Consider the following 13,480-nt stretch of genomic DNA (forward strand, 5'->3'; position numbering starts at 1 on the left):
ATCATTCTCTCTACTATTATTCTGACATTTCACATTCTTAAAATAAAGTGGTGATCCTAACTGACCTAAGACAGGAAATTCTTTACAAAGATTAAATGTCAGGAATTGGCTAAGGTTTATGTAAACTTCCGACTTCAACTGTATGTCACTCCCTTCGGTTCTTTCCCGAGGCGTTATTGTTTCTGTTTCAGTGTCTCGTGTCTGTACACTACTCGTGTTCCTTGTTTTGTTCCTCGTGTTATCTATTATTAAAGTCACTCCCTGTACTTGCTTCCTGACTCCCAGCGTACACGTTACACCTATTGTTTACATTTTTGTTGGTGACACTTTGATATGTTGATAATATGCAGCTGTTTAAAGGTCAAATCCACAGATGAAACAATAACAAAACGTCTGACCAGCCTCTGTTCTGGTAAAAAGCTGAAGAATGGGCCTAGAGAAATGTAACCACTCTCAGATTAATAGACAGAGCTATGGATGCAAGGACTGACCATCCATGATATTAAAAGTATTGTTTTAATCATGTTATGGAGGCTATACATTGTTTGTTAACATTTACAATGTTTACAAACATTGGAGAAATACAAGCTTATATTTTGGGTACTCATGGAGTGTGACAGTTGAACTAAGCTCATGAGGAATAAGTTATATTCTTCATGAATCAATGGCTATACAGTATACAGTATATATATATATATATATAGCAACTACAGACTGCACCTTTAAGTCCATCAAATTTTTTTCACTGGCTGTCCACTGGTTTCAAAAACAATGATTGATAGGCAGCTTAAACTTCTTGAACTCAACCATTATTGGATTCAAATACACATTTAGATTTGTGAACAGCCATCCACAACAACCACAATCTGTAAGGCGCAAATAACTAAATGAGAGTGCAGCAGTGTGATTCACATCAATGCACTATGTAGATATCAATATTAAGTGATATCTGAATCGCCGTAGACTACACCACTGCTGTCATCCTTACCTCCAACCTTTATTCAAGTTGGATAATCTTTGGATGCCAACAGCAGCCACACCATTTGAAGACATAGCTTGTACTGTAGCCCACAAAAGCCTATTCCTGCTCTTTTCCCATGATCCATCAAACACATTTGGTGTGTCATCATAGTGGTCTCTGACTTGTGGTCAGACTCACTCAGGTGGAACAAACTTAAACTTGCGCATTTTTTCAATGCTGATTTGAATGTCATTGAGAATAACAAAGTGTCAAAGATTTTTTTTCCGCAAACATTCTTTTGGAATGTAAAAGTAATCCTCAAAGTAATCATCTAGTTTTTCAAAAGTATCTGTAATCTCATTACAATATTTTTGCTGGTAACGTAACAGATTACAGTTACCGTTTTTTTGTAATCCGTTACATGTAACGGTTGACATGTAATCAGTTACTCCCCAACCCTGGTGGTGCACAAACCGTACGTCTACAAACTCACCAGGGTTGGGGTCAATTTGAATTGAAGTCAGTCATTTCAGGAAGTGATTTGAATTCACAAATGAAAAAATGGAAAAACCTTTGAAATAAATAGCCTCTCCTTTTCACTTCATTGAGAAATTGTTGAAAATAGATGCCGTTTTTACCATTATTGAATTGGAATTTCAGTTTACTTCCTGAATTGACTGACTTGAAACACAGACACCTGTATAGAGACACACATGTGAAGACATACATTAACTTACTTAAACACACACACAGAGCCCCTCCCAGCCTCACACATACACAGGAATCTGCCACAGAATTCCAAACAACAAGTTTTATGATTTAAACAGTGAGTCCCTAGTGAAGCTACCACTGTCAGTAGAAAGGTTCCAGTGTTTAGTTTCATGCCTGTTCTCCTGAGGTCAAACCTGTAACTTCCAACTCCTGTCATAACAAAAGCCCAGTAATTTTGGACAGGGTGAACTGAGAGAAATCCCAAGCAGGGAACGATGAGTCTCACTAAACTGTCCAAACCTACTAATAGAGATTAGACAGACAGACAGACAGACAAGAGTTTGGTCATTCACTGAGGAAAGGCTTTTCATACAGCTCAACTCTCCAAACAATGGAGCCTCTTAAAATGACTACACTGCATTGCAGCCTGACAAAGGTTCATTTTGAGGTATATGTTGGTTTATGTGATCAAATCCACAATAGCTTAGAAAAAGGGTCAGGAATCTACATTACACAAGGACTACGGGTAGAGAGAAAATATAAATCATAGTATCATAATATCACTGGGGGAATTTCTCTTTAAAGTCAGAGTTTAGCTGGAAACACTGTAGTGTGGCAGATGTCTCAAGGTCTGAGCTATCTTGTTCTGTACTGCACTGTGTTCTTCAGTGTTGTGCTAATGAGCAGGCTGGACTGCTTTTTCCTAAATGCCACTACCCTCCAGTTCTGGGGAAAAAGCACTGCATATTTTTTCAACATTTAGGCATGCATCTCTCGTTCCTTTCCTTGTTCCCATCCTTGCTTTCTCTATCATTTCCTTACTTGTTCTCCCTCACCCCATATATCTCTCTCTCTCTCTCTCTCTCTCTCTCTCTCTCTCTCTCTCTCTCTCTCTCTCTCTCTCTCTCTCTCTCTCTCTCTCTCTCTCTCTCTCTCTCCTGGTCTTGAGATGGTAACCTCTTTAAAACCATTCTTAAAGCCATTTGTCCTTAATAGGAGAGAAAGTGATGCATGACTTGTTTGCGTCCTAGTGGGAAAATAACATTGTTTACAGATATGACCCGCAGGAACTTATAAATCCTTTTCAAATGTGTGTAATAATTCTCCAGGGTCTGTAATGTGTAATCTTAGAGCATGGACAATCAGAAACATATGAACTGAGAATAGCCCTGGAGTGATTTGGCTAGCTTTAAGCATTGTCTTCAGCTCAATTGTATTTGACTGTAGTCTCAAATCTATTCATATTTAATACTCAATGTATTTATATTTGATAAGCTGATGTTCCTTCAGTGTGTATATTTAATTATAAGTCTCCATGATCGTGACAATCTCTCTCTCTCCTCTAACCCCCTCCCTCCCTCTCTGCCAGACCCAAATCCCTCTATCCTTACAGCATGGCATGTGATAATGAGTGTTAGACGACAAACAAAGAGAGATCTCTGCAAACCTGTAGTCTGTACTTCAACATAGAGACCAACACTCTTGGATTTATGTAACACTTTATGTAGCGATGTCTGTGGTGCTTTTCCTGATGCTCAAAGAGGCATGACATTGTAATTTAGTATTTCTTAAGAAAAGCCATCATCTATAATAACAGCACTCTTGTGAAACAGTTATTGTCCTCAACTTCGCATATTGCTTCATGATTATGCCATGTAATCCACAGATGTGCAATTATGTTTCATGTTGTCGGTACATTTAAAGGAGGGAGGCGGTGGGCGGGTAGCAGGTTGGGTTTGCATTATGGAGAATCTTTATTGACAGGCTCATTTAACATCTGAAGAAATGCTCCTCAAATGCCAAGTCATAATTACACATGCAAATTATACTTAAAGGAGCGCACACTGGAATAATCCCTTAGAAGAACACGTACATATGCATTCCTAGATGCTTCATAATGGCAGCACAAAGAATTGGTTGATTAGATAACACACACACACAGACTTCCTCATGCACCTAGATAAATTCAACAGGTCTTGTGTGTGAGCAGTGGTTGTGGGAGACATGTGAGTGGGAGTGTAGGGAGTCAGGGGACTGTGGTGGTTGAGACACTCTGTAACTGTTGTGTAGTAGATCTAATCCCTTAGATACTCAGCCCCAACCCTCCCTTAGAACTCCTCACCATGGCAACAGAGCCATGAGATCCAACACTTTGGAGGAACCAGAGGAACAGGTAGGAGGTGGCAGACTGACTGATAGCGTGACGGCCTCCTCACCTCTCATCTTTCCATTCCACACCTATCTCACTTCTTTTCTGCCCCTCACCTCTCCCTTCTCATCACTTTCCCCCTCATGCCCTCCCCGCATCTCTCCTCTCAGCTCACCCTTCAACTCTCTCCCCCCAACCCCCTTCCTCCCATCTTTCTCCTCCAATCTCAGCCATCACCTCAGGGACTCTATATCCTTCACACCTTGGCCACTGCACATCCTAGGGGCTTAGTCACCAGCCACCACCTCATGAAAATCCATCAACTGTGTGAGTAATTGATTAATGAATCAATAGTTGTTAAGTTAAGTGATTTAAGGGATTTTATGTGAAGCTGACTGGGACCTGTCAATTAAACTGTTTCAGATACAACATTCTTCAGCTGTGGTGTACAGAAGTGTACAGTACGTGCGTATGTGCAAACGTGTGAGAAGAGAGTGCTTGCATCCCTTGTAAATGTCCTAACACACAGTTCTATGTCGATCCCGTGTTATTCATATCCAACCCTACAGCTCCAGCCTGTACCCATTTCCTCTTTGCTCCATAAACACACATTCCTCATTCTGACACACTCTCATAACACACACAGGCTCACTGAAATATGGACACAGACTTAGAAACCTTTCTGTCTGTGTATGTATATATTCATGTGTGTAGGTCTGTGATGATAAAACCTGAGGTGAAAACTAAAGCACAACCATTAGGAGAAAGAAAAATGGTGAGCTGCATGTCAAATGCACCACTTTGGGTGTTCTGAGCTACTCAACCAGAGTAAAATCCAACGTGTTGTGGCTAGAGGGCTGTTTCACCTTGACTGGAACAATGCTATCAGTGTGTTCCTTGCTTCTGCTAGTACATAACAGGGTGATTCCTTCCTATGTCTACTGAGGGATGACTCACTGTCCGGCGTTTCCTGACTGACTCCACATTGAGCTCTCTCTGTGTCTGTGTGTGTGTGTGTGTGTGTGGGTGTGTGTGTGTGTGTGTGTGTGTGTGTGCTTGCGCATGTGTTTGCATGTCACAATGTAAGTATTTTGGCATGAGTGTTTAGACAGCGATATAGGGTTGGTGTGTGTAGACTCACTCTTGACAGTTGCTGTCCTGGTACAGTTGTAGAGGATGGCCAGCTCTCCAAACACCTTCCCAGGTCCCATGGTGCACAGCTTCACACTCTCCTTTGTCACCTCCACCCTACCATCTGAAAAACACACACACACTTTTAATATATCTGGAAACACACGTACAAATACACACTCTTAATAATATAACTGAAAATACAGTTATATATCCCTTGTACTTGACTGTGCACATCATCGTGGCCCATCTAACAAAGTACATCAGAGCAGGATGCTAATAAACTGATAGACTAGAGACTAGAGTTCAATCTCTGTATGGATCACATTCTATTATCCCCTAATTTGCATGACTAAGCAGTAAGATACAGCATCAAGTAGACTGTGAAATCACACAGTTCACAATAGCTTGGCATTCAGCAGCAACAGTATGACAGATCAATATAAAATATTAAACCCAAACCAAGGAAATAGTTCAGAGACAACGGGTTATGTCCTGAAATTGTGCAGTTTAAGTACATCCTTTCTGTGTAATTGGGGCCTGTGATGGGTGTGATTGCCCAGCATGTTTGTCTGTGATTGGAGCAGAGTATAGCTATTGTGTTTGGATGCACCTCATCACGGAAATATCCATACTCCAGAGGAACTAGAGCTCTGATTGGGTAAGAAAAGGGGAACTGGGAAAAAAGACTGTGGTGATTGGCAGGTACCTGATGAAAATAACTGAAGCAGAAGATTAGAGAGGAGGTGAGAAAATGAGAAGAGAATAGTGAGTCACATTCTGGAAGTTGAACTTTCAGAAGCTCTAGTCCCAAACACCTGTCAGAGTTTGTGATAATACAAGGATGACAGACATGCGTATGTGATGTACACATCTCACCACCACCAAAAAACAGAACTTTCGCTTTGCAAAACAATAACATTTATTTATTTTGTAAACGTACAACTTCTTTACTGCTCAGCAAGAACATGAGGTATGGACATAGGTGTGTGTGTGTGTGTGTGTGCATGTGTACAACTGCTAAAACTCTGTGTTCCACTTAACTCTTTGCACTGCCCTCCTTCAAAGCTCACTTTGTGTTACGACCTTTGTGTAAACTCATCCTCTTTCGCTAAGCAGACAGAGAGACAGCTGGAGAAGAGGATAAACCAGAATGCTCCACCATAAAAAACACATTACCTCTTATATGTTTAGTTACCTATTTGGGGGACTTTAAGCGGTTCTGGACTGGTTCCAACTAACATTTTGGTGTACAAAGTGCTCTGTGAACGCTCTCCACTACCACTCAGCAGAGTTGACTTGAAGTGTCAGGTTTCAGACCCCACATTTGCACAGGGAGTGACGTGTCATATTTTCTGGCCTATCCAGTCAAATAATCAATTTGCTCTTCCTCTGAGCGATGGAGCTCAGTCTGGAAGACAGTATATTATGCAAGGCGACAGTTGAGCAAATCCAAAAGTTGAGGGTTCATCTCGCTGTGATATTCTCAGACGGATTTAGTGCTCTCAACATGAAAAACATGGTGCCTCAGCAAAGCTCAGTGGATGTTTAGGAGAAAATACGCTGTCGTCAGTTATATGAAATGGTGGCAATGTTTTACCGTCACTAAGTATGATAATATTTATTTTACAGTTATAAGAGAGGTAAAATCTTATAGTCAATTCGATTTGTATTATTTTTTAAAATAATTTCAGTCAATTCAAGCCCTATTGCCCCACTTTTGTTGAACAGGAAAAAAAAAGTTATTTGTACAATATTTGTACAATGTAATTGAGCTTGTGTCCTTAAAAGTGAGTACACCTCAGCAATGTGTACATATTTTTACAAGAAAGGTGAGTTCCAGACCTTTCTAAAACTAACAAATTATTGTTTATGGCCATCTCATGAAAATAATGACGCTTCGCTATGTCTATTTAGGCGGAAATCAACATTTTCCCGAATATTAAACACTGCAATGGTTCACCCCGCGCCATCATTGCATTCTAATCAAACCGAAGGCTAGCCAACAAACCACCATGGCTCAGTCTGTAAGGACAGATGCTGGGAGACGAGAAGCAAGTACAGGGAGTGAACACATAATAAATAACCAATATAAAACAAACAAGGACAGCGTCTGGACAGGGGAATCATAACGACAATAAGGCTGACACGGGGAACAAACTGAGGAACAGACAGATATAGAGGGGACAATCAACAAAGTTAAGGGGTCCAGGTGAGTCCAATATTGCGGTGATGCACGTAATGGTGATGATAGGTGTGCGTAATGACGGGCAGCCTGGCACCCTTGAGCGCCAAGGAGGGGGAACAGGCATGACAGTACCCTGCCCCCTCTCTAGGGGTGCCACGCGACGTCCCACCTGGGTGAGCCTGACAGGCCAGCCGAGACATGGGAGTTGGATGAGCCAGCTGAGGTGTGGAAGCACGACAAGCCGGCTGAGACGAAGCAGTCAGTCAGTTCAAACAGGGAGTATGTTTTGGGTGAGTTCATCTGATGACACAATGTATGATTACTGTGCATTATAGGCAAATAATGCATGCACTAGAACAGTGGTTCGCAAACTCGAGCGAAAATGGGTCAGCATTTCTATTATTATTATGTTTTAAAGGAACTCAGTCTGGCTTTAAACTTACTCTTGAACGTTGTAATAGTAGAATGCACAAGGTGCAATTTCGAAATCGGGTAGTGCAGCATCAGTTCCTCTTGTCATGTTAGTCTTTGCATACCTTAATGAAGAGCTATTGATAACTTGTCAGAAATGTCCAGATCAACTAGCCCATGTCAAGCACAATTTTTTTATAGGTTTTTTAGCCCATAGATATTGTTGTATTTTGTTTCACTCAAATATCACATGAATACACATCAGGCATGGAAAAATGTATAGAATTGCAAGAACATAAGATTTAAAACTACAACATTTTCTTTGCACCCCATGACAAAATGTGTAGAATTATTTTTAAACCTGCAAAATTACCTCCACCAACAAGAGGGTTGAGAACACTTTGTCTCATGAGCAGTGCTTGTGCCCATAGAAACAGATATGGCATGTGTGTGCTGGGGGTGGCGCGGGATGTTCCACAATGATGGAAGGGTGGCGGAGAGTGAAAAAGTTTGGGAAAACATTATTTTCACGAGTACATTTGTTTTTGCATTCTGAAGTTGCTGGTCAAGCAGGCTGGTTGTTAGTTATTTTCTAGCCTCTTCACAAACCAGGTTTCCCTAAAACGGGAAGCTTGGGGAAGTTCCATGGCAGAAATCAGCTAAAGAGGGGTGGTAACCTGGTGTAAATCAGTGACGCCTCGTAACACGTCACACCAATCAAATGCCTTGCTTGGGCGGAGCTCCAAAGGTGCTCACCAGATTAGTGCTACAGGATCAACAGTGCAAATAATTTCAACAAAACAAGCACTGGTGACAATTTTTATTTTAATGTTTACAGCACGCTGGTTTTCACAGCATTTCTATGTTATTTCGAGGTGAGCTAAAGCTGCAGCATGAGGGGAGAAATGGTCTACAATGCTGGCCATATCAATATTTTTTGTTTAGATGTTTCCGAAGTGATATTTGTCTGAAAAGGCGACCATGAGGGACAAGAAGTAGCTAGCCACAATGAGGTTTGTTTTGGGAAAAACCAGCTAACCTAGGTGTAACTAATCATACTGTGTCTACTGGTATCATTTTAAATTGAGCTATTCTCTGCTTCAGATGACAGATGCCCATACGGCCAGCAATTTCATCAAACTGTAGGCCAATGGCTGCATGGACGATGCATCCTATATGATAAACTGGAAAATCGATTCACATAGCATATACTGTGAGAGAGTGACAATCAAATAAAACAGATTGGAGAACTTACAACTAGACAAAAGGAAGAATTTGAGAATACAACACAGAAACACAGACACATGGAATACATAACTGCACTTTATTACATGATTGTGTTATGTGATTAATCAACATCCACACTAGTTCATTTTGAATAATAGTTTAAACACTTCATTTCAAAGAAGCAACACTTTATCACTTCAAAATGTACAAATAAGCTAACTTGTATGTAAAGATTATGTCACACCCTGATCTGTTTCACCTGTCATTGTGATTGTCCCACCCCCTCCAGGTGTCGCCCATCTCCCCCATTATCCCCTGTATATTTATACCTGTGTTCTCTGTTTGTCTGTTGCCAGTTTGACTTGTTTGTCAATTCAATCAGCGTTTTTGTCTCAGCTCCTGCTTCTCCCCAGTCTCTCTTTTTCACACCCTCCTGGTTTTGACCCTTGCCTGCCCCTGACCCTGAGCCTGCCTGCCGTCCTGTACCTTTGCAGCACCTCTGGATATTGACCCCTGCCTGCCTTGATCTGTCGTTTGCCTGCCCTGTTGCTGTAATAAACATTGTTACTTCGACACAGTCTGCATCTGGGTCTTACCTTCAAACCTGATAGATTAGACATCTTAGTGTAAACAGCAGTATATAAATGAGTAGTGACAAGTAGGCTATTATTACTAAAGCATCATTTCAGGTGAAATGTTGGCGGTGGCCAACCTTGCTCCACAGATCTCTGATCTACTGGGTGAGCAGACTTCAGGTGTGTTATTGCTGGGCTGAAACAGAACCCTGCACACCCAGCAGACCTCGAGCAGGGTTGGCCTGCTGCAATTGTAATAGGTTGATACATTGTGTTTGATGTTTAAATGTATTTTTGTATATAACATGTGCTAACATAGGTAGGCCTACACATATAACCCATGGTCTAGGATATACCCTTAGTCTCTTGGGACATTCATTGAGACCTCTCTCTTCAGCTGAAAACAGGCTTTCACAGCTTTCCATATCTGAGGACAGAAAGCATCACAAAGAAGCAGGCTTCATTATACTCAGACAGCACTGAATATAACAGTGCCTTCAGAAAGTATTCATACCCCTTGACGTATTCCACATTTTGTTGTGTTACAGCCTGAATTCAAAATAAATTAAATATTTGTTCTCACCCATCTACACACAATACCCTATAATGAAAAACTGAAAACATGTTTTTAAAAATGATAGCAAATTTATTGACAAATAAATACAGAAATATAACATTTACATAAAGTATTCCCACCCTTGAGTCAATACTTCGTAGAAGCACCTTTGGGGCAAAAGAACATTCAATGTTGTCTTGGTAAGCAACTCCAGTGTAGATTTGGCCTTGTGTTTTAGTTTATAGTCCTGCTGGAAGGCAAATTAGTCTCCCAGTGCATCTCAGATTTTACCTGTGCTCATAGCTATATTCTGTTTCTTTTTATCCTAAAAAAACTCCCTAGTCCTTGCCGATGTCAAGCTTACCCATAACATGATGCAGGCACCACCATGCTTGAAAATATGAAGAGTGGTACTCAGTGATGTGTTGTGTTTGCCCCAAACCTATGGCTTTGTATTCAGAATAAAAAGTTCATTTCTTTTGCACATTTTTTGCGGTACTACATAATGATCGGACCCTTTTTAAAAGGTTTTGCCTAAAATGACATACCCAAATCTAACTGCCTGTAGCTCAAGACCTGAAGTAAGGATATGCATATTCTGTGCAGAGACACAGCAGGGGTTCAAACTGTAGAATCCAGTTTCTACATTTGAATATAAAAATGTATTTTCTCAAACAAAACTATGCAACATTTTATCTCTGAGACCCTCAGGATGAAAAATCAGAGAAAGATTACTAAATGTCAGAACATTACTTACCTTCAGAGGTGAATGTATCAAACCAGTTGCCGTAATACACATTTTTTGTTGTTGTGCACTCTCCTCAAACAATAGCATGATCTTTTTTTGTGGGGGGTGGCAGATAGCCTAGTGGTTAGATTGTTGGGCCAGTAACCGAAAGGTTGCTGGATCGAATCCCCGAGCTGTCAAGGTAAAAATCTGTTGTTCTGCCCATGAGCAAGGCAATTAACCTACCTTTCCCCGGGCCCCATGGATGTCGATTAAGGCACATCTCTGATTCAGAGGGGTTGGGTTAAATGCAGAAGACACATTTCAGTTGAATACATTCATTTGGACGACTGACTAGGTTTTTCCCTTTTCACTGTAATAGCTACTGTAAATTCAACAGTGCAGTTAGATGAACAATAATTTAAGCTTTCTTCCCAGATAAGACATGTATACTGTATGTCCCGGGAAATGTTCTTGTTCGTGCTAATCACATTAGCGCACGTTAGCTCAACCGTCCCATGGGGTGGGGACCGATCCCGTAGAGGTTAAGTGACTTGTTGCAAACAGGATGCATGCTTTGGAATATTTTGTATTCTGTACAGGCTTCCTTCCTTTACACTCTGTCACATTAGGTTAGTATTGTGGAGTAACTACAATGTTGTTGATCCATCCTCAGTTTTCTCATATCACAACCAATAAACTCTGTAACTGTTTTAAAATCACCATTGGCCTCATTGTGAAATCACTGAGCAGTTTCTTTCCTCTCCGGCAACTGAGGAAGGACACCTGACACTTTGTAATCACTGGGTGTATTGATACACCATCCAAAGCCTAATGAAAAACTACCTATCGATGCCCTTCTTTGCAAGGCATTGGAAAAACCTTCCTGGTCTTTGTGGTTGCATCTGTGCTTGATATTCACTATTTATTGAGGGACCTTACAGATAATTGTATTGTATGTGTGGGGTACAGATATGGGGTAGTTAAAAAATGTAACAATCCTGTGATCCACTATTATTGAACACGGAATGAGTCCATGCAACTTATTATGAGATTTATTAAGCACATTTTTACTCACATTTCATTTGGATTAATTTTGGTTCTACAAACAAAATACCACTGGGACATTATAGGATATTGTGTGTAGATCAGTGATCAGTAAATTTCAATTCAGGTTGTAACACAACAAAACGTGGTACATGTGCAGGGGTTTGAATACTTTCTCAAGGCACTTTTTATTGCTATCATCTCTCTGCCCTCATAGTTTCCCCTCTATGGACTGGAGAATATTTTTATAATGTCACAAAATTACCTTCCCTATCCATTACAGTAACCTACACTCTCCCTTTACTGACAGATGAAGCTGCAATTTCCTTGTCCATGGCTGCTGTTTACAAATACATTTGGGAACGGTGTTTTTAATTGACAATGATTTCATCAACATAGCTAACGTTAGCTAATAGGAATTTAGATAGCTGATGACACTTAATTAACTTAGCTTAAAGTTAGTGTAAAGTTAGCTAGATAGCTAGCAGCTAAGTTAACTTAACCTACAAAGTGGCCTACTGTAGCCAGCTACTTCTTTATTAACATAAAAAAAATGTATTTACTTACTTGAATAGGTTCTCCCACTGCCTCTGTTTTTTCGGGTCCTTATAATGATAATCTTCTAAATAATGAGTAATCTTCACTATTTTCGGTGGTAGCAAAGCGCACCCAGCAGCCATGTTTCAAAAAATATATAATTATTTATTTCACCTTTATTTAACCAGGTAGGGAAGTTGAGAACAAGTTCTCATTTACAATTGCGACCTGGCCAAGATAAAGCAAAGCAGTTCGACACATACAACAACACTGTAACGTTTCTCCTCATCATCTGAGGAAGCGTAGTCAACATCGGACCAATGCGCAGCGTGGTATGTGTCCATCTTAATATTTAATAAATCAACTGAACACTGAATAACAAAACAACAAAGTGAAAGAACGAAACGACAACGAAACAGTCCTGTCTGGTGAAGACACAAAACAGAAAATAATCACCCACAAAACACTGGTGGGAAAAGGCTACCTAAGTATGATTCTCAATCAGAGACAACGAACGACACCTGCCTCTGACTGACAACCATGCCAGGCCAAACACAAAACCACAACATAGACTACCCACCCCAACTCACGCCCTGACCAAACTAAAACAAAGACATAACAAAGGAACTAAGGTCAGAACGTGACAAACAGATGGAGTAAAACAAACATACAGTCAATAACACAGTAGGAAAATAAGTCTATATACAATGTGAGCAAATGAGGTGAGATAGGGGAGGTAAAGGCAAAAAAAAAAGGCCATGGTGGCGAAGTAAATACAATATAGCAAGTAAAACACTGGAATGGTAGATTTGTAGTGGAAGAATGTGCAAGGTAGAGATAGAAATAATGGGGTGCAAAGGAGCAAAATAAATAAATACAGTAGGGGGAGAGGTAGTTGTTTGGGCTAAATTATAGATGGGCTATGTACAGGTGCAGTAATCTGTGAGCTGCTCTGACAGCTGGTGCTTAAAGCTAGTGAGGGAGATAAGTGTTTCCAGTTTCAGAAATGTTTGTAGTTCGTTCCAGTCATTGGCAGCAGAGAACTGGAAGGAGAAGCGGCCAAAGGAAGAATTGGTTTTGGGGTGACCAGAGAGATATACCTGCTGGAGCCCGTGCTACAGGTGGGTGCTGCTATGGTGACCAGCAAGCTGAGATAAGGGGGGACTTTACCTAGCAGGGTCTTGCAGATTACCTGGAGCCAGTGGGTTTGGCGACGAGTAGGGCCAGCCAATGAGAGCGTACAGGTCGCAGTGGTGGGTA

The 13,480-nt window shown here is 40.7% G+C and overlaps 1 protein-coding gene across 4 annotated transcripts in view; it reads right to left on the bottom strand.

Annotated features, from left to right (window-relative positions):
• The window catches only part of LOC110528926 (cGMP-dependent protein kinase 1), a 149,775-nt gene that overhangs the window by 82,877 nt on the left and 53,418 nt on the right, over window positions 1-13,480 (bottom strand). For all 4 annotated transcript variants that reach the window (XM_036984926.2, XM_090240407.1, XM_021611105.3 and 1 more), the window contains exon 3: window positions 4,963-5,076. In XM_036984926.2, the coding sequence (XP_036840821.1) occupies window positions 4,963-5,076 (114 nt within the window). The remainder of the gene's footprint in view (window positions 1-4,962; window positions 5,077-13,480) is intronic.

This window comes from Oncorhynchus mykiss, chromosome 1 (genome assembly GCF_057628025.1).
Source record: "Oncorhynchus mykiss isolate SJ-2025 chromosome 1, ASM5762802v1, whole genome shotgun sequence".
NCBI lineage: Eukaryota > Metazoa > Chordata > Actinopteri > Salmoniformes > Salmonidae > Oncorhynchus > Oncorhynchus mykiss.